At 38.2% G+C, this 27,927-nt stretch overlaps 1 protein-coding gene across 2 annotated transcripts; it reads right to left on the reverse strand.

Moving 5' to 3' along the window:
• Nucleotides 1–876: 876 nt before the first annotated feature.
• On the reverse strand, nucleotides 877–27,078 carry TBK1 (TANK binding kinase 1). Of its 2 annotated transcripts, none has more exons than XM_084535790.1 (21): nucleotides 27,015–27,078; nucleotides 23,653–23,772; nucleotides 22,514–22,654; nucleotides 21,582–21,711; nucleotides 20,821–21,002; nucleotides 19,846–20,006; nucleotides 18,336–18,446; nucleotides 15,981–16,160; nucleotides 14,307–14,503; nucleotides 11,766–11,824; nucleotides 10,588–10,679; nucleotides 10,049–10,150; nucleotides 8,512–8,590; nucleotides 7,496–7,617; nucleotides 7,304–7,380; nucleotides 6,932–6,971; nucleotides 4,603–4,704; nucleotides 4,400–4,496; nucleotides 3,246–3,352; nucleotides 2,804–2,875; nucleotides 877–2,003 (listed from the first exon to the last, which is right to left on the reverse strand). In XM_084535790.1, exons 2-21 carry the CDS (start codon nucleotides 23,737–23,739, stop codon nucleotides 1,952–1,954), a joined length of 2,190 nt encoding a protein of 729 aa, XP_084391916.1. In that variant the 5' UTR covers nucleotides 23,740–23,772; nucleotides 27,015–27,078; the 3' UTR covers nucleotides 877–1,951. The 2 variants fall into 2 exon arrangements, with proteins under 2 accessions (XP_084391916.1, XP_084391917.1); XM_084535791.1 differs by lacking the exon at nucleotides 27,015–27,078 and adding an exon at nucleotides 25,009–25,027.
• Between the last annotated feature and the right edge of the window lie 849 nt (nucleotides 27,079–27,927).

Here is a 27,927-nt window from a genome sequence, read left to right on the forward strand (position 1 = left end):
AAGGAAGTCAAAAATTATATATTCCAATATTCAATTTCTTTCAAAATTAAGAACCCTTGAAACAACAGTTACCAACATAATGTTGAAAAAAATATATAATTTATGTACAATTTGAGAGCCTGATTATTTAACACGTAGGCATGTGCTTTACTGACATGCAGTGAGACTGTGGATGTGAATGAATGAATACACAACCAGGCATTAAAACATTCCAGTTAAACATGATTCCAGTATATTAAAACAAACAGTTAGGAATGCCACGACTAACCAAGGAAAAACATGTAACAAACTGCTGCACTAGTTTTGCATAGCTAGATTTCTTTAACAAAGCTTGCAAAGGAATATTCTTAGACCCATGTGATAGTGACTATTTGATTTTCCTTCTAATATTTGATTCTAACCAAGAACACTGGAAAACAGGTCTCAGAGGTATCAAGGCAGTGAGTTTCCTCTTCTTTCAGCAAAGAAATAATCACTTATTATCACACATACCTCTTTTTTTTTTTTTTTTTTTCAATAAAATGGAAACATATTGTATACTGACCTGGACAGATAAGCAGGGTATAAAAAACACAAAACTCTCAGATGCTATCACAGGTTACTACTGTTTAATTTAGACCTAAATTTTTCACTACCAATTATGAATAATTTTAAATAGCATGGATCCAGCTCTTCTTACAGATTAAATATGGCAACTAGAAGAGCTATTTGGATACTATTGATCATCTTTAGACAGGTTTCTACACAGTAAGAGTGAAACCTGCAACATTTACATGTTCTTCACCTGAAACAAGTATATCTGTAGTATCCAAACAAGTAAAAGTTGTTTTCTGAGTGATTTTGTTTGTTTGTTTTCCTCTTCTCTTCCTCCTCTAATTTTATATATTTTGGAGCAGGCAGTTTCATTCTGCATCTCTGCAACCCAATCATGTAGTACTGGAAAGTAGTGACTACTGATTCCGGAAACTAAATACACATAGTCTTACTACATTTTTCACTTAATATCTCAGTCATAAGTCAGCAGTGGCTGAGGTCCTTTCTCAAGATCTGAACTGGTAAGTTATTTTTGTAGTATTCAGTTACCACTGAGGCACAATGCTATCTAGCCTACTGACAGCCCCGAAATTCTTACAATACAAAATTTGTAACCTTTTAAAACTATGTCTGCAAACAGAATTCTCAAAAAGCTATCTTACTTTAAGAACCCACTTCTCTTGTGGTGAGCAACAAGATTTCAGGAAAATTCTGAAAACATTACTTTACAAAAGGACCTTCTACACTCAGTCTGACAACCTGGAGTGCAAAATTTCCACATACAGAGCAGACAACATGGCACTAAATATGGACAAGGACTTAAAAAAAAAAAAAAAAAAAAAAAAGCTGTGAATTTATTATCTCGTAGTAGTGAACTAACAGTCTGGATGTGAAGGAAAGAGAAAGGCATTTCCACTCTGTCCTGTCTGTGCTTTTAGTCACCATTTACACCTACTTAAAGAGACCTGATTTAACAGTCCTCCTGTTTTGTGATACTAGAGTCATTCAAGTAGACTCCAAAATAACAGTAGTGGTTAAAGAAAAACCAAAACACCCTTTAAAGACCAATCATAATTTTTCACAAATTCTCTTGCAATGAAGAGTAAATTGCACTCTGAAAAAAGGAGCAATATTAAAAACAAATACATATCAACTTCATCAACAACACTTTTGCCTTTAGGACTCTGTCATAGATCTTCCATGGGTTAAATTCCCTGCCAGGAGTAGTTCTATCCTAATGTTGACAAAAAAGATATATATATCTTCTATATTTACATATTATACATATTTACATTTTTTAATACTACAGTTGCAGAGGAAAAAAAACTGGGTACAGAATTATCATTCGTTTTTACATGTCCCAATTGTACTTTTTCCCTTTGAAAAATTTACAAGTCCTCTTCAAGTCCTTTGAAAGCTAGATACAGTCCACATTCCGCAGGCCACCATCTGTAGTCAAAGCACCAAATCTAAAAGAGAAAACAGTGTATTCTTAGGCGATGGAATTAAACATAGAATCAATTAATCTTTTTTCATTATAATTTATTTATGGAAGCTTTCCTTTCCCTAGCTACATACTGACACACACGTTTGTATCTAACTTCTGTAGGTGACAAGGTACTTGGAGCATAGCATCCTTTCTTGTATGAGACTGGGCATGAGGAACAAAACCAAACCAATTCGTCTTGAAGCTCAGCTCAGCTCTATCAGCAATTTACCTTGAAACTTTTAGGAGATCGTTGTTTTTATTATATATTATTATCATCATCATCAGGACGTTATATTTTATCATCATTATGAAAAAAAGCAAAAGTATTCCATATGTAATAATGAAAACTGTTTCTCTCCATTTTATTTAAGCAATCCAAAAACTGTAAAATCATTCAACGATATTGGCATAATTTCAGTTAAAAATATCTAAAAGTGAAGAGTTAAAAGAGCCCACTGGATTGCTGCAAAAATATTGTGTTGAAATTCAGAATTAAGCTCTCCGTGCAACAGATATTTCTATTCGTGGTATTTTGTTCAATACCTAAGCAGTATTGAATACCTGAACAAACATGTCATGACTGCTGTGTCAGAATAATTTTTCAGTAATGTTTCAGGGTTTTAAATTAAACTTTCATGTTACACCTCAGATCGATAGTTCAAAATATATACAGTTAAAGAGATTGTAGAATTGTCCCTTAGTTTGCATTCTGAATCAACAAAATGTACCAAATTAAGTTTGCTCCTACTATCAGCCCAAAAAGGGAAAATAATCACTTGCCTTTCCAAAATGTGGTTGTTCTCAGCCAGTTCTTTAACAACCCCTTCCATTTCCTCCTTTAGTTTCTTCATCCTGTAGTAATAAGAAGCAAAAGAAAGGTTACAATTTTTACAGAGGCAGTTATCTACTACAACCACTCACCACCACACAGCTTTCAGCTACCTGTTACTGCCTACCAAATGAGAGACAGGTATCAGGTTGGTTATTTACTAAAAGCGAGGGAAATTTATTAGTGTTATCCTTTACTCACAAATCTGTAAGACTGCTTTAGCAATATTAAGTTGTTTTTTTTTGGTTGTTTGTTTTTTTTTTTTTTTCCCCTGCAATAAATATAAAATTATCAGTCTTAACAACAATCACTAAGTCAACTGCAAACATTGTTTTCAATCCATCTGTGTAACTGGTATGGAATATTACATATACCCAACTAATAAATTCTCACCCAAGAGTCATTTCCACTAATGTGTTTGAACTTGGGTAAACTGTATTCATTGTGTGTTTCATCCCACTGGAAGCTGCAAACATTTTCTGAGGCAGAGCATCTTGTAACTGCAATAGACAAAAAGGAAGTACAAGTTAAAATACAAGGTGTGATACGTATCTCAATGTCCAACCTAAAATCCTTCTTTAAATTCTCTGTTGCTATGATGCCTCATAAAATCATTACAACAATAAGGCATGAGATCATCATGGCAATTTCTTTATAAATATAACCTGTAGTTCCCTGATTTTTCCATCTTCTTAAGTGCCTTATACTTTCCTAACAAACTCTCAAAAGGAGGAATTATCTATTTGTTATGTTTGTAGATATCCTAAGGCAACAGGATTCTAATGAATAACTGACTTCTATCATGCTACTAAAATACAAACAAATAACAAGTAAAACGCTGCTCTTCACTGTTCCTTGTTTGTTTGGTTTTTTAATCTCTTGGGTGTTTTTCTTTCATATTTACTTCCTTTATAAAGAATAATACATGTATTGAATGAAAATGTACTTCAAGATTACTTTTTGCTTAGGGGACAGTGCATTGACTATGATCCTTGTATGTCTCATTAACTGGATTACACCCAAAAGAGTTACAGCTATTCTCATTCTCTCAATTTTGAGGTAGTTCTGGTAAGTTTGTATCCTGCAAGAGTTGCTGTTCAAATTTTAACAAAACGTTTTCTTGCAAGCCACCAGCAGCATTACATTAGCATGTATCCTTGAGCATGTACCCCCTGATCTTGAATATGGGAGAAGCGTCTGATACTTCATAAGAGTATTAACATAATCCTCTAAGCATTTAGATACTACTGTGACAGCAGTTACACAGAACACCTCCCAGCAAACTCACATCTGTTTGCATAGATGTTTTTTTGGACTGCTAGTGATATCAAAAATAAAAAACAAGTCAGGATTCATAAACCAGGCTGTCCTCTATGCAACTCCTGTATCATCAGTGAAACTACTACAGACCACTACATCCACACAGCCCTATATTTTAATATGACTGCATTAACCTAAGCATGACTCACTATAAACAGTAGTATTAACATTAAAAAATATAGTCTTTTATTTTTGCCAACACTTTAAATAATTTAGAAGAATTCTACCTCATTTATATAATCTTGGTATTTGGATACCTCTTCTTCAATATCAAAGCACTGGTTGGTGAGAGCCAATAACTGCTTCCTTACGTGAAGCATTTTCCTAAAAGAAAAAAAAAGAAAAAGTTTTCTTTCAAGACCCTTTAAGAATCTTGTAAAAATGTGGTGCAGTAAACTCTTCTGAATATTAAAGAAATCAATAAACTTGCCTTGTCCAGTCCTCAGACTTGTCCAGAAATACATCATACTTGCTGACACATTCTTCTTTGAACAGAGCTATGGCTTTTGTAGCATGCAAGTACAGCTTCTGCCTGAAACACAGAAACAAACAAAACGGTGTTATACTCCTTTCACAACCCTTTCCTCCAACCCACTTCCTGAAACTTAGAGAAAAGGCATTTGGACTTAAAATCTCTTCCGCCAATTTTATGTGTGCAGTTGTAATGGATGAGAATTCAACACACTGCATGAGCTGACAGGTTATGTTTCAAAAATATTCCCTTGCAGGGAGAAAAAAAAATAACTGAATGAATTAAGTTGCAATTATTGGTGTATGAATAATTGGCCAAATGTATTTTTCCAGTCAGCATTTATCCAAGCAGGTATATTTAAGGGAAAAGGATTCTAAATGGAAAGGGAAAAACTCCTCATTATTTCTAATTTATCTTTGGTAGATATTTGGAACCTCCAGCATATATAAATAATCCTTTGTGATGAATAATATCCATGCAACACAAAAATTGGATTTTTGTGTCAGCTTAAATTTATGACAAGAGAAAAAAAAAAAAAAAAAAAAGGTAGATACAGAGATAAGGATGGGAAAACAAAACAAAGCCCAATTCTTGTTAGCATTGCAGACAGCAGTCCCAGTAGAGCTGCCATACTAGCATTGCACCAGGAAGCAAAACTAAGGGAATCTAGGATACTGAGGGCTGCAGCCTAACAACTGTTTCTGGTATATCATTAACTTTTGCATGATAGCCTTTGGTTAATCAAATGCTGATTGGAATGTAGTTGGTTTGTCATCAGGCATGCATACCTGTCATTCAGCCACAAAACAGTATGAATTTAGTGGTGCTCCCTTATCTCTCCAGTAGTAACTATTACAAAGGCCAATCACTGTTGCTAAAGGCACAAAGTTCTTCAGTTTCATTTCTCAGATCAGTGGAACTCAAGCTATTGCACTGCAGAAGAGCAGTGTAATACTTAAGGCAAACCACTGCCTTTTCTCTCTGGGAGGCATCGAATAAAAAAGGACGTAGTTATGATCTCAAATACACCTGTACAATCTTGAGGAAACACTTGTGGTAGAAAATATAAAGTATTCAAGACCATTAAAATGCAGCCTATTTATTTAAAGTTATTCATATATTAATGCAAGGACACCGTTTGAGTAGTAGTAGGTAAAAAATAAAATTTATTTTCTCTGCTAAAGGGAGTGCAGCTTAAAAATATGCTGTGGATTCAGTCTCAACGTTTACCTGTTTTCTGAGGATATTTTTTAGAACATGGGACTTGAAATTACTGCTCACATCATTTCCTACGTTAAGTTCTGGCTGTTGCAGGACAATGATGTGTCCAAGCCACTTTCAGTGTATCAAGATCTATCTCATAACTAGTTAGGTTTCTCGTCCCTGCTGGCCTTTAAAATCATAGTATATCCTGAGTTGGAAGGGACCCATAAGGACCATCGAGTTCAAAAATTTTACATTAAAGCAATCTCCCCTCCCCAGTTGGCAGCTACACCACTTAGCTATCATCATGGTAAAATCGTGATCAAGAGAATACCCGTCAGTGCCACCTTTATGTTGGCTCCATCTGTAATTGTTAGTGATCCACAGTAGTGGTAGCAACATCAAGAATTCATAGAAAGTTCCAGAAGCAGTGTCTAAGTTCATACATCAGTAAGCAACAACTAGGGAACCACTCAACTGACCAGCCTCTAGGAAAGTAACTTAGTTACTTGAACTCAAGCATCTAGCATCATGTGAGATGCACAAGGGCATCCTGTGCCGCTTCCAGCTGTTCATCCAGAAAGGTGCAGGTCTCCCATTAGTCACGTCCCTCCTCCCAGTCTCAGACCACATCTCAGGTACCTAAGGGTGACTCAGATAGTATTAGGCACCTGTGTAGAGGTACCTGAGTGGACTCTGAGACAAGTGCTGCAGGATGAGCAGAGCAGCTGTTTAGAGTTGCTCAGGAGTTACGTCTGTAAAGTCAGAGGAGCCTCATGGGTGTCTAGACAATTATGCCCGGATTAGGAGCAGGTATTTCACATCTACCTTTAAAAGGTATATCTGTGAAGGAACTCCAGCAACAGAAAACACCTCATTATAAAATGCTGGCACCCTATATATTTATGACATTTAAAGGACATTAAAACAAACAAAAAAAAAACAACAAACAAAAATACTCCTAAAAAAACTCCTAAAGAGGTTATAAGTTACAGCAATAATCAACAGAAGAGGTTATTGCCAAGAGTGCCCGTAGGACATGAAACCAACCATCGTATTTCCCAAACGTAACTTCAAAACTTACTTGTCAAACTTGTGAATTTGTTCTTCATTGTACGGAAGCCCTAGGATAAGAGCAGATGACAGACATTACCAGTTGAGTTCTGTTAGTTGTATTTATGTAAAACCCCACTTTGTTTACCCATTTTCTGTATGTTCTTCTAAGTTGGTAGGAAAAAGTAGCATTTTTTTTTCTGCCAGTATTGCAATTCAGATTTGTGAGATTAATAGTTTCATTCACACGGGCTTTAAGACAGTAGCTAACTGGGAAAGGCCTACAGACATATTCACTGATGCTGACCAACTGCTCATTGCTATCACAAATATCCTAACAGAACAATAGAACCGTCCTTTACACTAGAGTTTATGTTAAAAGTGAATCAAATAAGTTACTTACTTCGTTCTGCTTTGTCTTTTTTGAACTGATAATAAATATCTGTGATGGAACATAGTAGTGCCTGCAGCCTTTCTGGACTAGAGTGACAAAAGGAATAAAATTAGGAATTTTACACACAAACTTAAGCAGCTATTAATGAGCTTTTATGAACTACAACTAATACATATTAAAACAGTTAATACAATTACCCACTTTCTGTCTCTTGGATGCATGCCTTCTTGATTTGCCCAGGTATCAGCCAGTAAACCACCAGGGGAAAGCTTGTTTTTGATATCTTGAAGACTAGTTTCTATTGTGCCCTGAGAGCTGGAGAGCTACATAAGAGCAAGAAAATTCAATCTTACTACTGGGTAAAGTGAAAAATTAATTCAGGCTGAAAACAGACTGAGCACATTAATACTACAGACCCATGTGTTTAACTGACCTTCATTAAAGAAATATGCCCAATCATCTGCTGAAGCTTAGCTAAAAGCAGATAAAATACAGTATTATTCAAGAAAGAATTTCGCTGAAGCTGGTGTTTCTATTTGTTACTATTTTTCTTTCAGAGTCCTCAACAACAAGATTTTACCTTTCATATATTCCCAATTTACTTCTACTCTCATTCTTTTAGTTTGTTACAAGTTCACATAATGACTAACGATTCACTAAATTCATGCATTTCTTTCTCTGCAAGTCATACAACCTCCAAAATAAAAATGCAGTAATCACCTTTTCCTTTCTAGTTTATGCATCTTCCCAGGATACCAGTCTGAGAAGTTATTTTCCATCTATCTGGAAACTTGATACAAATTTCAAAGCAGATCACTCTGAAGCATGCTTGTCTACGTATCACTTTAGAAAGCCAACCAAGGAGCTTAAAATTCTTTAAGGAAAGGGAAAAAGATTCTCCAAGTAAAATACATTTTGTGGTTTTAATTTTTCACTTGATTATTTAGGTAAATGGAACTGTATTTTCAGGGATGACCAATTATTTTCACTGCACTGGACCAATAACAGGATTTGCTGTCTTTGCAGAAAGAAAACCACATCTAGATACAGGCATTTGAACTGCCTTTGACAGTCCAGAAATGACTTTGAAAATTTAGAGTTGTTATTCATAGAAAACCCTGTATTACTGTTTCTTTGTTTGGTTGGTTGGTTTGTTTTTTCATTCTTTCTCTAGGAACACCATTTTGAGAATGACATGGGTTTTATAAAATACTTACACGCAACAGTTTTGTGTTTATCTCTGAAATTTCATCCACTTCTGATGATTCCAAGTTGATCTGCATCAAATTCTCATATCTGAATGCAAAGCACATTTATAAAAAAAAAAATAAAAGAGTAACGAATGCACTCAAAATATTCCTTGAATCTAAAGATGAACGATAACTACCATTTCTTCTATATGAAATACATTATCTGCCAAGCAACCATGAAAGACAGACAACTCTAAGTGGCCATTAGTAATGAAAATAATAATAATAAAAAAATCTTCCTTGAATGTTTCCCCACATTTGAACTGTTAAAAATAAGTCTGAAAGTTCCATTTCTAACTTTTTTTTTAAATTCTACTCTCATGACTTGTATTTGACAGATAGTAGAAAATTGTTTCCTCTCATCAATTCATTTTTAATAGGTTACCGAACTAATGATTCTTCAAGTAATCAATGACACAACAAACCACTGCAACAAGATGTTTTTTCTGTAGAATTTCACTAGAAAGGCTGAGGTACCAAAAACTTAAAGGCTGGGCTAGTAGCACTCTCTGTTCATACTGACACTTTCCGTAAGACTATAGTTCAAGTGTCAAATAAATCATCCAGGAGGGTATTTTTCCTGCTGAGTCTGAGACACATTTTATTTTTAAAAATACCATGAAAAACCAGCCCAGCTACTTTCAAACAATACATACTTCACTCAAGGCGAATATGCTGGTTGCCTTGTCAAATAAAAGCTCTGCATTGTCCTGCTTTACAGCAGAGCCTTGAAACAGGAGGACAAACAAGAGGACGTGTCCTTTGCGAACTCTGTGAAAGTCCTCTGAAGTTAGTAAACTGAAAAAATACTGCCTCTTCCTAGGAGGGTGAAAAACTACATGCAAACACATAGCAAATTTCTGTTCACATAACAACTACTATAATTTTTGTTCAAACAGCTGCTCTGATATACAACAGAACATACTAGTCACAAAACAGAACCTACAGTGACTTCTGAGCAGTGTAAGTAGCATACATCTGCAGGACCTGGCAGAACACAGCAAGATATCTGGGCCAAACGGTCCTGTTACCTAGTGTGAACTGGCTTGAAGGAAAGTTTGGAGTACAGCCCTGATGATCTGCAGTTAGGCTACCCAGCTACATCAGGCATCAGTTTTGCTAGTTGCTGCTTTTTTGTTTGTTTGTTTGTTCTAAAGCAAGTACCTTAAAGCCCAGATGGGTCACTTTTTACATATTTGTCATGTGCACATCACATCTGACAAGTCCTTTCGTATCTACAATTGCTACCTGCAAACTGGTGGTATACATACATGGCTGCTGGAGTTACTTTAAAAGCCCAATGGCTCTACATGTGTGCATTAACCACCATATGTGAGCATATTACTAAATCTGATTAAGTGAAGTCACTGCTGTCAGTAAAGCCATACTAATTCACATTTAATTTTTAAAGGCAAAAATTCTGTAAATAAACATAGGGTAAAATACCACTGCCATTAAAGACAACAAAGAAAATAAATGCATTAGGTGTAGTGCTTCTACTCACATTTTCTCAGCTTTTTCAATGTTTCTGCTGCAGAAATCCAGCCTGATGACGACCTCAGTCTTTTTATGAACCAATTCATTGTAATCATCCTTAATTATTTCACTAAAAAATAGTGAAGCATTAGTCTAACATTCAACTGCCACCTTACCAGCAATCAGTAATACAATAATACATCTACAGTAGTAACTGCTAGTAAAAATTGTTTTCCTGTAGAGATGTGTTACTATAATCCTCATTTAAAAAAAATAAAACTATCCTGTGCAAGCTGCTCAATTGTATCTGCATGTTACCAGAGGTTATACTTTGACTATCCACAGGAGAAAGTGAAACTGCAAATGCCTAAAACTTACTGACAGAAAAAAGAATCTTTGTTTCCTTAATGGTGAAAAGATGGAAAAATCAGGAAGTCTATTCATATTCAGGCAGTAAAAGAAACCTCCTTCCCAGGATCACAAAATTATACATTGATAGCCAAGGTATATCTCAATAAAAATAATTTTTAAAAAATCACATTCGCTGCAATTCAATCAACCACTTACATTAGCCATCGAATGCCTTTTCGCATCAGCTCCTGGTAAAGCAGCAAAGAACTGGCAACTCTACAGGCATAACATACAATACCTGTTACTGCCTGGGTAAAAAAAAAAAAAGAAAAAAAACCACAAAAAACATTAGTACTGAACTGTCATTCTTTTAACAACTGTTTCAGATCAATTAATGACAACAAAGCTACTCCGATTAATAAAACAAAGAGCAACATGAAGATGGTAGTACAAAATGCACAACTTTGCCCAAATTCTAGTCAGGAAATAACCAAACATTAATTACAGAGGTACAGCTAAACACGGTAGTGAGTTTTTCTAATTATGCTGAAGTATGTTAGGGATGAAACTAAGTCTTTTATAAGCAAAAATCATACCACTTACTCTCAGCATTTACTTTAACCTCTGGGAAGTCACAAGTACGCTTCCTCAGTAGTTTAGGAATTAAACATATACATTGAAAGAAACTAGTAAAAATGATACATTTGACAATTCTAAGGCTAGGGACTCTTCTTTCACCTAATTTCCCCTTACAAGTTTGCTGTATCACTTGGAATTTTGAACAAAGCTTCACAAACAATAATTTAAATATTTTAAATAATATCAACTGCTTACTTTCTGTTTATTAACCTGGAAGACATTTGGTTTCCAAAGAAACATATGCTTTTAGGACTACCTTGCCTGAACACAAAGCTCCTCAGCAGACGTTTTATAGGAACAGCATAAATGGTTGTCACAAAGTCAAAGCATGTCAATGCACCCACCATTGGTGATTTTAGAGTAACAACAAGAAAAAAGTGAAACATCCACTACTTGTCTCCCACAGAGATCCTGTAAACTTGCAAGAAAGGCAACAGAAATTCCACTCTTGCAGATGTTATGAACCTTCTAGCTTTGGAGCCTTCAGGAGTGCCTTTTTGCAGTAGCAAAGCACTTGGACTTCAGAAGGCTGTTTTTTTTTTTGTTTTTAAATACAAACATGTTTTGTATACAAACTCAGGCTTTAATAAAGTACAGTTTTGGAGCCCTTGTTAGCAAATACACTTCTGTTGGTCAGAATTCCTACCAGCATATTAAAATAGCTTTATTAACATTATTCATCTGAGAATTAAGTAGCTCTCATCTCAGTATCATTATCTGAGACAGCTATATAAATTAAAATCACAATTACTCACTTTAGCCATACTGGCATCCCCATCCAAGTCATAACGTTGATGTACTTTAGGAAGTAAAACTGAAACATAAAACAAAAATCTGTATTTTCCCATGTTTCATAAGAGACTTCAGAAGTCTTAATAAAATGAGAGATACACTAGTACATATTGAAGAAATATTTATTACTAAAACTCAAAACCACAACTGAGTCAGAAGCTAGGAATGTAAGAAGTGCCCCATTTTGTTTTGTTATGTGGAACACCTCTAAACAAAAAAGCATTACTGGAGAAGGCTCCAGGGAGGCCTCATTGCAGCTTTTCAATACTTAAAGGGGGTTTCTCAAAAAGATGGAGAAAAACTTCACGCTCAGTCACATAATGATAGGACAAGAAGAAAAGGTTTTAAACTAAAAGAGGGGAGATTTAGATAAGATGTTAGGAGGGAATTCTTTACTGTGAGGGTGGTGAGGCCCTGGCACAGGCTGCCCAGAGCAGCTGTGGGTGCCCCATCGCTGGAGGTGCTCAAGGCCAGGCTGGATGGGGCTTTGGGCAACCTGGTCTAGGAGGTGTCCCTGCCCATGGCAGGGGGGTTGGAGTTAGATGATCTTTAAGGTCCCTTCCAACCCAAGCCATTCTATGATACATCACCCAGCTCAGTATGTTGTCTCCCACAGCTAACAACAGCAAAAGTTTACAGAAAAAAAGAACAGGACAAAATCTAACTTACTCTCAGATTCTCCCAGCTCCAAACAATTTGTGTTTCAAGGACTTCCTGAGATCTGATGAAATTTGTGTTTAATGAAGCCCTTGTTGCACTGCTTTTCTTCCATTAATTTAACGGAAGCCTTCCTGAACCCATTAAAAGCTTTAGCACTCAAATCTTATAGAAAAAAAACTGCAGCCTAAGTATGTTTTGTGTGATGGAAGTACCTCTCACACAGGTTCAAAGCAGTAAACGTGACAACTGGATTTGGTATTTTGTGGTTGTTCTATTAGAAGAGAAAGCAAAGTAATCCTTATGCAGCTTCTACATGCCTATGGATATAGCACAGCCCTCTTCTTCTGCTCCCCCCCCACTTCTTTCTCAGCTAAAAATTCATCCATTCTACCAATTCTTAAGCCATTCCTGTTGCTCTTCTCAGAAGATGTTTTAGTGCTTCTGTACCATCTTGGAAAGAGGAGGGAAAAGGGCCTGGAACTGTCCGGAAACTCAAAGGTCAAAGTAAAGGCAAAGTAAGTGGACACAGGGGGACTAACATTTTTTTTTTAGCCTCATTGAACATTCCTAATATTCCACTGGCTGTTTTGACTGCTACTAAGCACCAAGTGGATGTTTGCCCAGAATCATCTATTAAGAGTCCATGATCTTTTTCCTGGATGGCAAGGTAGAATAGCAGGAAAGCTGAGTCCTTCCGTAAGTTCAGGCTGCTTCCCCTCCCCACACCGGACACTGTTTTCATGTGCATCTACGTGGATTTTCATCTGATCTGCCTAGCCTGTTAATGTTGTGTGGTTCTCACACATACCTTCATAACCAGCCTTTACCTTAAACACCTTCATGTGGTATTTTCAGCAAAATATACTTCATTTTCCAGATTACCTGTGAACATGCTGCACAGTGCAGATTTAATACACATCACCACTAATGATTTCTCTCCTGCCAAAAGCCAGCCATTTATTTCTGTTCTTCAGCCCTGTGTTTGTCCCTGTGGGAGACCCGTCCCTCTCATCTCATTGCTGCTCAGATTCATCCAGAGCCTTATGGGTAGGACTTCACTGAACAGCTTTTGTAGCTGTTTTAGGGTAGCCTCCATCAGCTGAACCTCCTTTATTCTCACAGTTACAGAGTCCTTTGGAGAGCTCTGACAATAAAAAGGCCCTGGTGATCCATCTACAGACGGCACACCTACCCACACTCTTCGGCACCTCTGCGTGAGCACCAGCTGGCTCTGGCACTCACTGTGAGACCCACTGACAAAAGCCAACGCTGATCTCTCAACTGGAGGCTTGTCCTCCAGCTCATCTCATAAAAAAAAGGGCTCTGGCACAGGGCCCTCTGTAAGTCTCTCAGTGATAAATGCAAAAACTGAATTTTGTTTTCTTCTGCTATGACATTACCTTATTTTCTAAGCAAAGCTAAGGCGTTTAGACCTCCTCTGCTAACAGAAAAACCAACCGCATTCATGAGGAATAAAACAAACAGAGCAAAGCCTGAATTTCCACTTGGTGAGAAATAACAAAAGAACTAGCTTTGAATAACATTCTATAATATTCCCCTCAACGTTTTAAAAGTGTGTGCTTCAAAAAAGCTTCAGAACCCCCGATGCAGCACCACAGCTACAAATGCCTGGGTTCACAGCACTAGGTACACTGTAGCTACTGTTACAGTAAAAATATGCTGGTACTCAGCATATTTTAAATCTGACTGCTTACTTAGAAATTCAGATATTCACAGAGAAGCTTTTGAAAGACTTTCAGTCATCTAGACATAAGATGTTAAGCAAACAAGCAACACCATTTACCAAGGACAGCTATGAGAAAGGAGAAATGACTGTTGCATACCTTCTTCGTAGATTAACCCAACGATGTTCACAGGCTCCCTGCTCACCACAAAGATAGGATTCTCCTCTGTAGTTCTGGGGAAGTGCTGTGCCAATCTGCCAGGCTCCAGTATTAAACGCCGACCTTCATAAATCAGTTCTTGATTCTGAGATGGTATTTTTGTCTGTTTGTAGACCAGCTCATGAAATATAGCAGCTCTACAATGCACACGATATATACAGTACTAGTTAGAGTCACTACAACAGTTCAACAACTCAGATTTTGTATTACTTATAACAAAATCCCTTTTTCCTTCTTTTAAATTAAGAACACTTTTTATACATAAAGTATCTGTCTTGGAACACCAAAAAGCAGCGCTACCTAAGGCTCCAACTTGCTCTGTTACAAAAAGAAATGCTGTTCCTTGGGAATTACCAAACTTCCCTCTCTACCTCTGATTTTCCAACAAAGCACTTTTTGTGAGTGTCTGTGTAAACAAACTTGCTTTGCCCTGCAGTCTGAAGGTCAGTAGAAACAGGCAACATCAGATGAGAGGAAGGAAGCATACTTCACTTTTCTCAGGCATTCCCATTTCTTAAAAAGAGGTATACGGTCTCTCCAAGAGAAAAGCCTGATATTTTACATGTCAAAAAGCATAGACCCTAAATCCAGCCTTGAAGCTAACAGATGGCCAGATTCATCTCCAAAACAGCAGTGAGCAGAACAACCAAGGATACTTTGGTATTTTGTTTCAAGCTATCAATGAATATGAGACGTTGTCTGAAGTTAGGAATTCTTACAACACAAACCACCAGAAAGGACCAGTTTGCCTCCTGTGCAGCACTACCACACTGCTACCTCTGAATATGACAGCCAGCACTCAAAGAATCATAAAGATAAATAATAAAGGAAAAAGCAAAGTATAAATAGTAATTAGAGCTACAAGCAGGATTTCTCTGCAAAACTGGTACTCCAGCAATACAAACAACAGAACAAAAAAGAAAAACTGGTAAAGGCCAGAACTGTATTTGCACATTTGATGAAATAACTGTATTTTTTCTCATATTAGAGGATAGTATATGCTTTGCATTATCTATAGTAAGGCAGAGAAAATGCATTTGTTTTTCTATCAAACTATAAATCAGATTTTACAGCTTTTAACATCAGTGCTTGATGACTATGAAGTGAACACCATATAATTCAGGATCCTGAATTGTATCAATTACAACGTCAGAAGCCCTGTGAGAGTTTTATGTCAGACACAGATGACACGCATGTTTTATACTCTTCATGACAAGGTAAGTACGGTGGGAGTTGAACGCATTCTCTGAAAAACTATTTTGTAAGTAGCAGGTACTAAAAACATAGCATAAACGCACCTGGGCTGATCTGGTAACCATTACAAACACAAAAGCACTGTAACAAACACGTTAAGGATTAAGTCTATGTTCTGCCACTGATTAAGCCCAAACCTGCTGATTTGACCTTCAACAATTTTATTTTTATTAGATATATTCATCAACATACTTCAGTGCCCTGTGAATTCAGAGAGAAATTACAAGTTTACACTTCCAGATAAACTGGCAAGGAAAGGCTACCATGTATGTAACACTGGTGGTCTCAGGTCACGATACTGTTTGCCAGAGCAAGAGCAAAGAAATGAAAACAAATGAAAATAAAGCGAGCAACACTTACGTATTGTAGCTGTGAATATAAACTTTGTGCAAGGTCATCTGCTGGAGCGAAAAGATGTGGATTATTATTCGGTGCAGGATGTCACTTGTCTCTGCAAAGAACTGGTCAAATCCCCAGCATTTTTCCTGGTCTGCTTCCAGAATATTTGCGAGGACAGGTGTGAGCAGTACTTGCAGACCCCTAGAGAACACCAGGAAGACATAAACCAACTTGGGTCTACTTGGATCTTTTCACAGTTTTACTTATCTCAAGAATACAAGTCTGTGCATTATGCCTTGATGAATATTCCAGCACTATTCTTTTCCTTTGCAAAATAACAGAATGTTCAGTGATAATGTCCATTGTTTTTCATTAATTATAACACACACTTGATCTCTTTCCTTTTGAGCCTTGACTATTAAATATTTTTCCTTGATATCTCACAAACTTCACAGACACTGAAAATAAATGACCATTTAAGAAGTCTGCATCCGAGAGCTACAGTCATGTTCTACCACTGCTGGACAATAGTCTTTTATCCAGCTCTCACTAAACACCTAATGCACTTCCTCACTTTGGAGGAGATTTCAGCCATTTACAGTCTGCTGTCAGAGATGTTTGTGTGTTGCTTTTAGTAAGGATCAGCTCAGTTAGCAAAGACATTATTGGAATTGTCAAGCTCACAAGAACACATCTTGATTGAGATGGGACTAAAGCAGTATTTGACGCATGCAGCTCAACTGCTGCAAAGGAAAACATGCAACAATTGCCTTACAGCTATCACTATTCTAGGAAAAAGCCAGCCGAAGTGTCTTGTATTTCTACTTTGAAAACCTGACTTGCGAGGAATGTTGTGGATCCTACTCCTGTGTTATCACAGACAACTTCTTGGAAGTTTTAAAAATATATGTGTGTCCAATCTGACCTCAGTGGGTAAAACTGGAAACAGTTTGGAGAAAGCTTCAGTGATGATCCCACTGGAGGTCAGTGGATGCTGAACTCATAACTCACCTCAGTCTAAACTTGCAACAATAAATGCTGTTTAAATGCTATTTGAAAATATTCCTCTAAACAGACATCTAGTAAAAAAATCTGCTTCCTAGATTATTTAAAATACATGAATTATACGGAATAAGCAGAAGGAAGCAACTACGCAATACCATGAAAAACATAAATTGTATGTTTTGGATGCTATGAATAAATTTATTTTTACAAACTAATAAGCTGATAAAAAGCAGACTTCCATTATACAATCCTCATGGGTCAACATATTTGGCTTTCACAAAATTGATTTCTAAAGCCTGTTCACAGAATAATTTCATTCTCATTTCACCAAGAAAGAGAAAAATAGCTTTGTAAGTGTTCAGCAAGGTACTCAGGAACACCTGTAGTTGTGCATTATGAAGAAGACTCAGAAACGTTCAGGCTGGATGTTGGAAAAAGGTTCTTCACTGAAAGGAGAACAGGCTCCCCAGGGAAGTGGCCACAGAACCAAGATATAGTTCAAGAAGCGTTTGGACAACACTCTCAGACATAGGGTTTGATTTTTGTGTGGTCCTGTGTGGAGCCAGGAGTTGGACTCAATGATCCTTGTGAGTCCCTTCCAACTCAGAATATTCTATGAGTCTCTGAAATAAATAGGCTATGGGAGGTGTTTTTAAGATCGTACTGTGGTGAGATCTTTCACATTATGTTTGCTAGGGAAATTTGTTAAAAAGCAAAACATCCTTAAAATGTTGAGGGGTAATTACACTGCACTGAACATTTCTCCCCTTTCAATATATCAGCAGTAATTATTCTTTCTGTCTAAACCAGTCTTGCATGGCTCTTCCTACTGAGTATCACAAAATATGAAGCAAAACCAAAAATAAATGATAAAAAATAGCAGATGCTAAAAGAATATGTTGCATCTGCCAATGCAGATTGTTTCCTGGGGAAAATGTAAGTTTCTGAACTGTCTTTCCTTATCATTTCCTACTGCCTAATCTTTAAGTCACATTCTTGCAAGAAAGGGAAGGAGTGGTGCATCAATTCAAGATTCATTAAATCTTCATGCTCCTTTCTGAGGGTGGAAAAAAATAGTAACATTTTTTGTTCCACTCATAACACTTCAGATTCATAGATGCTCATTTGTAATACTAGCTATACTAGTTAGCTATAAACTAGCAACACTTTAGTTAGCAATACTAAAACTATTTGGACAGACGGGAAGAAAAAACACATCAGAACCTATTAGTACATTGTATGGATCTACTGAAGAGTTCAAAGAAAGCAACTCAACAATCAGACCTCTATTCCAGAGGTCCAATCCTGAGAAATAATTGCAAAAGTACCATCAAGCAACATTGAAACATTTTGTGAGAAGCTAAAACTTACTTTGAAAGGCTACAAGAAACAGGCATCTCCCAGCTCCACTCAATTGGTCCATTTTCTGCTTTCTGTATTCCAGAAATAGCACCAGAAGGCTTCCCGGTGATTATTTTATACCTGTGACACATTATAAAAATAATACAGACTTAACTGCAACCTCTAACAGACAGGTCTAGTAAACTAATCCTCAAAATAGAATCAGTAATATAAATTCTGAAGCCAGAGAGAACATTAGGCCATCCTGTTGTTTAGAGGTGGTGGAATAATTAGGGAGCTTCCCTTATAAGCTGACACAGAGTGGTACTAAAATAATAAATAATGAAGTAGAAATACTCTGGACTATGTTGGAGAAGCAATTTTGCTTACGTTAGAGAAAATTTAAGGAGAGATCTCTAGCATTACTGTGAGAAGCTGAAGTTTGTTCACGAGTACTAATTAATCAAAATCAGGTTGCCAAGGAACTTTAACTTGGGGATTTACTTGACTAACTTCTAGTACTTTCCATGGCAAGAGATAACATTTAGCTACCACAAAGTCACTTGGGGATGAAGGAACAGGAGGTGGGTTTTGTGAAATTACAACTTGGAAACATCCAGCAATTCAGATACAATTTAGCACTGTCCAACTTTGTACCTAGCAGGCTAGTACTTCTCAAACTCCTCAGGAAATGAATCAGGAGCAATTGTCTTTGAAATGTAAAAGTTCAGCTGTGATTTCTCTTCTCAGAGGACGAGGTACATACAAAACATACTCCTGTTCCTTGCTTCTCTCTCAGGCAGACAAGCATCAAGTAGACAAGAATGCCTGTGGGAGAATCAAAGCATGGGCAGTTCCTTAAGCTAAGGAAACTGGATTCAGCCTTGAGAAGGAATACTAGTACAAAGGAGTTACTGGCACATCAGTGTCCCCAGGTACCATCTTGCTTTAGTTTTTAAATGCAATACACAGAAGAACAACAAAATAGAACTAGACTAAGATGAAAAAGGGATCAATTCCAACCAGCACATCACAGACAGAACTTCTGTTTCACGTTTAGGAGTTACCTGATGTTGCTAGCTACAGTACCTGATTGTGTGAAATAAGCAAAGCCATGTCTCTGCTACTAAAAAAATAAATGTCAGTCTCAGGGGTAGTGCATGCACTTCAAGACTGTCTGCAGACACAATCATTTAAAGGATAAGAAAAATTTGCAGTGCTGAAGAACACAGTTTAGAATACCACAACATCATCTGAGTATCCAAATTACATATACTGCACTGCAACAGGCAATGGTGAAGGAAAGATGTGTGGAAAAGCATCAGTATTTGGGGGAAAATCTGATACTTCTTTCAGGTCTGAAGGTCCCACACAGTAAAATCCTTGTTAAAGTAGAATTTTAAAGAATGTTATGCCTTAAATATTTTCATTATCTTACTGTTTACAATATGTATATAGGATTTCTGGGAAAAAAAGAAAATATTTAATGGACCGACTTTAAATTTATGAACAGATAAAATTCTCCTTCTAAATTACCTACATCACTTCCTTGTTTCTACGAGGTCCTTCAAAAGGTCGGAAAGGCAAACTCCCTGTTGCAGCATGGTAAAAAGTCACCCCTATACTCCACAGATCAACTGTGGCTCCGTACTTTTTCTGATGCTCTTTCCTCAAAACTGCTCGCTCATACATATCTGGATGCTGATGTAGAAAAAAAAAAAAAAAAAAAAAAAAAGATAAAATAGATAAAAAGAACTTAGAACTGTTTTATGGGCGATATAAAGAACAAAACCACAATTTATCATTTCAGAGCAGTTTTTTTCCATCAAGAAATGAAATTAGATTATATTATGAAATTTGTTTAAGTTATTCCTACAAATTACAACAAAAGTGCTCCTAGGTCTATGATAGCTTCTTTTAATAAAGTTTTGCGAAAAATAGGCCACTAGAATAAAATAGCACCAAAGAAAAGAATAAAGCTAGTACTCCTCCAGATGACTGTGAAACAACAAACTAAATTGGAAAAGGGTCCATAGCAGAGGAGAACATCAGTTATGGTATTACTTGTGGGAGAACATTTTTAAGCAATTGCAGGAAGACAATAACATCTAAGGTGCTTGTACTGATGCTTCTTCGCCTGCCTCCCTCTGGCTAACAATGATATCAAGTGAGTCTTAACTACACTTAACATCACCCACTTATTCAATACAAACTGAAAAACACCTGAAGGAATAAAGACATTCATAACTAGAATACTGGTGTTGTTCCTTTCACTCTAGGAAACCACAGAAATTAGACCTGAATATTATTTCAAGGCTACTGTGCTCAGATCAGCAGAACTGGCGTGACCCAAGGTGAAAAAGATGGAAAGTTATAAAAACAAGTAAACAAGTACAACACAAGGATTTCATTATTAATTTCCAAGCAGTCTCAACTTCACCTATTCAACTCTCATCACAAAGGGTGCCAGGCTTTAAATATTTTTTCAGCAGAAAGTAAAATCATACGGACTTACTAAGTACTCTTCTGTGCCATAGAGAGAAACAAACTGTTCATCATCTTCGAGTTCTCTCGCAGCGCCGAAGTCTGTCAGCTTGTAAACAGACTGACCATCTTCACCTATAACACGCATTATATTGCCTGGCTTGATGTCACGGTGCACTATTCCGTTTTCCCGGAGATGATTCATCCCAGCCACTTCAATAAAAAATAAGGCAGAGTTTACATATGCAACTCGACATTCACTGCACAAGCACTGACCCGTTATTAAGAATCCATTTGTGTCCACTTTCTCATTGGGAAATGGGAATGCGCAGAGACATCCAATTAACAAAAAGACGAGGAAACGTTCTGCACATTTTTTTCCTTTTCTTCTTTTAAACAGCTAACTTACACTATTTCTTGCTCTCAAAAACATCTTTCCCATAAAGTACTGGTGGATATTTTTCTAACAACAGGCTGATACAGGTAAAACTCATAATTTTTCTAATTTACTCTTCTGAGATTAATTATCATTATAAATCAGTCAAATGCATGATAAATAATCTTAAACAAACAATCAAGATTTATGGCAACGATTCAGACAAAAATATTCAAAGCTTTACATCTTAATTCAGCTATCTACACCAATACAGACACGAATAAAAGATACAACTCCACATAGCTATCTTGACTTGTTGAATTGACAGATTCAAACTCCTTGTCTCCTGCTATTTCAAGATAAACAGAACAAGTATGAGTTTGTTTCAGTCAACAAAAAGAGCGAAGTCTACATACCTACATCTCTCAAAACAATTAAGAACTCAGACTCTGGCAAACCGAAGGCGTTGGATGGCTCCTCTAAAACTGTATATAAACTCCCACATGGACAGAATTCCATCACTAGTACTTTGTGCCTACTTGTTGTCTGGAAAACAATTCCAAAAGATAAGTCTGCGATTACTGTGAAAACAATGTCAGAAATTACATATAGCACAGGAGCTTGCTTAAAATAAATAAATAAATAAACATATAAATAAAAACAATCAGTAGCTAGACCACAAATACCATTCTGGTGATCTTCAAAACAAGCACAGATCAATTTTTGTATTATTTCACTTATTTTAACTTGGAGATGAAGAAAGCCTCAAGTTCTAGGCCCTTGCAAGGTAGACGGCAGTATCAATAGGTGGGCAAACAAGAAACTACAGCACAGGAGAGCAGAAAGAGCACTTCTTTCTTCATTAGCTGTCTCAGCATCTGGGTCATTTCAATTGATCAGTCTCAAGCTTCAGCACTGTAATTCGTGTTTACTAAAATTCTACAGGTACTATGTCATTATTTTAGTTGGTTACAAAGCAAAAGCAAAAAAAGGTCATAATTACTGAAACACCTCCCATTTTCAAGTGTAAACTAACTGTAAATTAACGGTATTCACCTTGCTTGATGCTTCTGTATCTTATCAGTATGTATTACATATTCATACTTAAGATAACTTAAAAATCCTATTTCAAAATAAAGCTTAGGACAATAGCTTTTTGAGATGGCTTTGAAGAATCATAACCTGTGCCTAAACACCGAAACCAAGCAAATTCTTTCAACAACAATAACAAAAAGGAAGCAAAAAAGGGGTGGCTGGGTCCACATAAGTTACCATTCTTAAAAATGTAATTTTATCCTTTATAACTGAAGTAAAGCAATCTCAGACTATAACTACAACAATTCATTACCTCTTCTTCAATAGCAAACAATTTGACTATGTTTTTATGATTCAGTTTCTTCAATACTTCGAACTCTCGCATCTGAACATCCACAGGACGAAGGAAACTTATACTGTTAAATACTTTGACAGCATATAAATCCCCAGTTTTCTGTTAGAAAAAAAAAAATACAAATTGTTAATCAAACAGAAGCCTAAGATTGTAAACGTGCAAATACCCATTATCCAAGCATTCTGAGATCTTTTGTTGTCCGTATGAGCATACACAGATTAGAAAAACTTCAAAATAGTATTTTGTGTCACAGTGAAAATTAAGATTCTCCTAAAAATATATATTATGTATGTATTGGTTTAGTTTAATATTGGCTGAATTATTGCTCAATGTTGCTTCACACAGATGTGGAATGTAGAAAACTTGTAGCTTACATATGACTTCATATTGATTTGACACTGTGTTGTTAATGTAAGGGAACATTACTTCCACAGCTAGGCTGTTCTTCATTCTGTGAGACAAACCACGGGACTCATTGGAATGGAATGACTAGGCAGATAAGGTCATTTTAGCTCCTTGGGTTACAGCATACACAGATCTGTGCTGTTTTATAGCAATTATCCAAAGCATGTCATCCAAAATGATGGTGTTCAACGTATGTGTGAAGCATTGACTTAAAGGCAAAGATTCCAGCAACTTCATCAGATATGATAATATGTTAAGAATATTTCACTTAGAGTACAAGACCATAAAAATCACAACAAACAGGTTTTAGAAGAACAGGGGACAACTATGAAAATAGCGTTTCACAAAGACATATATCATGCAGTAATTGACAAGACATTTCTATTTAAACTCTTTAAGCAAGGAGTGTTTTTCTCATAGAACTGAAGAGTGAAAGAACCAAGAATCAACTTTAAACATTAGTGTTTTACAAGGACAAATAATATCACAAATAAACCCTCACAGGTAACAGTATAGAACTCTAATTCTGTGGAAGAATAGATTAAAAAAAAAAAAAATAAAACTCCTTATAAGTAGTTACAAAAATGCATTTGCTAAATCTTGAACAGTTGATCATCAATTCCATGACATTATTCACATGTGAAAAAGTTTTCAGTTTTATATTTTACTTGGATTAGTAAATCCTCACAAACCTTATGTCGCCCCCGGAAAACATTTGCAGTAGCTCCTTGTCCTAGAATGTCAGACAACAGCCAGAGGTAATTTGAAGTGCTCTGCATCTTTGCTCTCAATTAGACAGCTTTGGTTTTGACCTTAAAAACAAAAGGTAAAATATACTGAAATGTATTTTACTAAAATGCACAATGGAAACTTTTGAATTAAAAAAGAAATAAAAACCAGACAACTCCAAACACACACAGAAATAATTAAAAAGAGCCAAGCAGAGGATTAAGAGGAGAAACAGAGAAACAAAACCAAGCTGAGCAGTACCAGAAATCAAAGCCAATGCCTTTGACACAACACTCCTCTGCATCTGAGATCCTTACTACCCAAACTTTGTTTGAAAAATCATCTGCAATAGTGAAATCCATGTAAACATTGTTCTGTTGTAAATATGTCTTTAATACAGTAACAGAAACTATAGAAAAGAGTCAAAACCACACGCACGGGCCCAGCAGGACAAGTAACTGAGTCCATTATTCACTTTGCAATGGCAAAGAACGCACAAGAGAGGACAGCTGATAAACGGATCTTTCAGATCAACTGTTTCAGGACAAAAACTCGGGGCCTTGCACTTGAGTACAGCTGTAAAGAAACTGGGCTAAGTACCTACAAAGAGCTGTTCTGAGCTAGGTAACAGCCACGAATAACACAAGCGTTTTCAGCTACTTGTTAGAACTACTGATTTCCTCTGGAAGAAATTAAATGACATTTCTTTCAGTTGTCTACAGGAAAGCTCGGGAGAGACTCTTTGTCAGAGAGTACAGAGACAGGGCAAGGAGGGGACGGCTTCAAACTAAGAGGGTCAGTTTAGATTGGATATTTGGAAGGAATTCTTTACTGTGAGGGTGGTGAGGCCCTGGCACAGGCTGCCCAGAGCAGCTGTGGGTGCCCCATCCCTGGAGGTGCTCAAGGCCAGGCTGGATGGGGCTTTGGGCAACCTGGTCTGGTGGGAGGTGTCCCTGCCATGGCAGGGGGTTGGAGCTGGGTGGGCTTTAAGGGCCCTGCCAACCCAAACCATTCTGTGATTCTACGGTTCCCTCACTTTTAAAATTTCACATTCGGTATGTCACATCAATTTTAGAGAGACAGCCCAGCTTAACCAACCTTCCTCGAGGATAAACTGTCAAACACTTAATTATTCACAGATTCAAAAGAAAGAAAAAAAAAAAAAGTTTGATTAAATAAAAGCTCTAAGAAAAAAACAGACCTGCCAGCCTCCGCAAAAACAGCAGGAGCTGCAGTTGAATACCTCCACCTTCCTGGTTTAACCAAAGCACTAATTTTGCCATTAGATCTAGCAAAAAGGACCTGAGATAAAGATGTACCTTCCCAGATCTAAAGAACCTTATGGGCGTGACACGGACCCGGGCAGGGGTAGGTCCTCCAGAAGCTGTCTTCCCTCAGTGCCGGGCAGACAGCTCTGCATCCACCTGTCCTAGTGGCAAGGACTGAAACACGGTTAGCAGGAACAGCTCGCTGAGATGTAGAAGCAAGGAACTGGAAAAGCCTTTGCTGCACCTCCTGGGAGAAGAGAGAGGGGCTGGCTGGGTGGTGGCACGCAGCGCAGGGGGCTGGGCGCCAGCCGCTGCCGTGGGCAGGGACAGCAGCGCTCCCACGGCTTCAAACACATTTCTCTGCACTGAGCACCTGCTGATTTCCTGCTTTCCTTTAGTTACTGGCTCACACAAGACGCAGAGCTTCTTGTAAGGCCGTACCCAAAACATCTGGGTGTTCACGGAGCACACAGAACACGACAGCGAAATGCAAAGGCTTGCCAGTACTCCAAAATAAATTTGGAGTCATTTGGCAACAGCACTTATAACATCTAGACAAAGTTCTTTGTGCATGGAGAAGCAAAGAAAGGTTTCATCTCAAATCTTAACGAGAATCTCTCAAATCTGAACCAAAAAAAAACCAAAAAGGCAAATGGAAATACTCAGTCAACTCTGCTAAGACAATTGGCAATGGTGGAGTACCAAGTTCTCCCTGCTGGCAGTTACTGTAGATGGCAGAGAGCTATCTGTGATGCAGAGACAGAAGGAAGGGGTCTGCAACAAAATAATAAGTCTCACTCTGTAGATCATTTTTAAAACCTCTGGAACTCTTTAAAAAATAATCACAATTAAATCAAGCCCACTGTAAATACATGTTATCATCTATTTGAAACCAACATTCACAACCCTGTACTGAGGCTCAAACATAATGAATCCTTTCTAAGCAAACCAAAAGCATGCAGATGGATCAAACAAGCACAGTTTCTTCACTGATGTCTACTCAAATACTAAATATTTTAGTAGCCTACTAGAGCCTGGATCATCACGCTGCCCAAAGTGACAGATGAGGCAGCTTATGTATGAGATCAGCTCTCTGCCATTACCTTCTTACTTCCTAATAAAATTTGCATCAATGTCTTTGGGTAAAAACACCACAGAAGGCTAAGTCTGCAATAGATAAGCTTGAATTTGATTCAAAAGTAAGTCTGAAATGGGCTTTCAAGGTCTGGTTTTTGTTTTTAATTTGCAAAACTAAAGATCTAACCACGCCGGTATTAACCCCAGGTATGTACCAAAACAGTCAGTGTTGCACTATTGGGCTTTTTTTTGTCCAAATTTGTCCAGTATTTTTATAGTAATAACAAAGCTGGTGCTGTCTTAGCACAGCCTTCAGTCTAAAGGCACAGCCGCTCAAGAAGCTCTGACTTTAATCAAGTTGTAATAACAATGGTTTAATAACTTACACAACCGCTAGAACTCCTTTGATCTAATACTTTTGCTTTCTTTGACTGACGCAGAGTCTCCCAACACCCAGCACTTGTTAAGTTTCCTTGTCACCCCTTCCATTACCTTCCTAAACCAATTCCCTCAGCCCCCGTCCCGTTTCCAGCCTGGACGCCCCACTCTTTGCTCCTTAGGGCCATAAACCCTTATCTGCGGGGCGTCCAGGTTCCTCCCGTCCCAGCTGTCCTCCCCAGGGCTGATTTATTCTCCTCACCACCACCTCAAGCACTTCTCGGTGCCTTCACCCTTCCCTTTCTGCCTACCCCTCCCTTCTCAGCGGCCTGCAGCGGCAAGCCCCCGGCACCCCCAATTTCGGGGGTTCCCAGCCCGGCCCCGTGGTCACTGCAGCGGCTGCACGGGACCCTTTTATTTTTATTTTTTATGTGTTTTTCCCCCCTTTAGGCCGCAGGCCCGGCCGCGCTCCCCGCGCTCGCCCCGCCGCCGCCCGGGGCAAGCGGCTCCCAGCGAGCCGCTGCCGCCCCCCGGGGCTCGGCTTAGCCCGGCCCGGCCCTGCCCGGCCCCCCCGAGCCCTGCCCGGCCCCGGCCGCACGCACCGAGCCGCCGCTCCCCCGCCTGCCCAGCGCCACGGCCCCTTCCGCCTTCCTCCGCCGTGCCGGGAGGCGGAGCGGGCCTGCGTGACAGCAGCGCCGCCTCGGGACCCGGCCCCTTCCCTTCCCTTCCCTTCCCTTCCCTTCCCTTCCCTTCCCTTCCCTTCCCTTCCCTTCCCTTCCCTTCCCTTCCCTTCCCATCCCATCCCGGACAGCCACCTTTTGACCACGGGCTGTGTCTCCCGTGGCCATCAACATTAATTGTGCATTAATCACAAATAGCTCCCAGCCACGTTGCCATGCTGTCCTCACATCTCGCAAGCCATTGCAATGCTCCTCAGAAGTTGCAGGGTTTATTCCCACCACCCCCTCCCCGGCACCCAGCTTTCCAAGCTTGTTTTTTTTTATTATTTATTTTTTTAATTCACCAGCTCGGTGCCTGTGAGTCAGCGCTGCCTTCTTCAGAAATATCCCTCGGATCATCCATATGGATCTCAGCAAAGCCCTCTCCAAATCTGGAGAGCACCAGTGAACTTCTCCCGCTTGTGTAACATCTTGAGCATGAAGACTGCTTCTGCTGCTGATTACAGCCAGGCTGGCTGCTGTCTCAGTACGTTCATATTTTTGGAACCAGCCATTTTAAGTCACACAATCACTCAATCCCCACGACTTTGGGAGGTCTCTGGTCCAACCTCCTGCTCAAAGCAGAGTCAATGCCCACTTCAGGTTCCCCAGGGCTTTGTGCACCTAGACAGCTCTCCTCCAGTGCCACCCTGCCCCTGGTCTGGCTGCTGGCCACCCTCACTGCAGTTACCAGCCCACATGCTTTCCCTGGGTCTTGCACCTACAAAGGTGATTCACGTGGCTTGTATGAACCAAAATGTCCATTTTCTTGGGGTATATTTGTAACATACTCCGT

Source organism: Aythya ferina (assembly GCF_964211825.1).
Source record: "Aythya ferina genome assembly, chromosome: 1".
Classification (NCBI taxonomy): domain Eukaryota; kingdom Metazoa; phylum Chordata; class Aves; order Anseriformes; family Anatidae; genus Aythya; species Aythya ferina.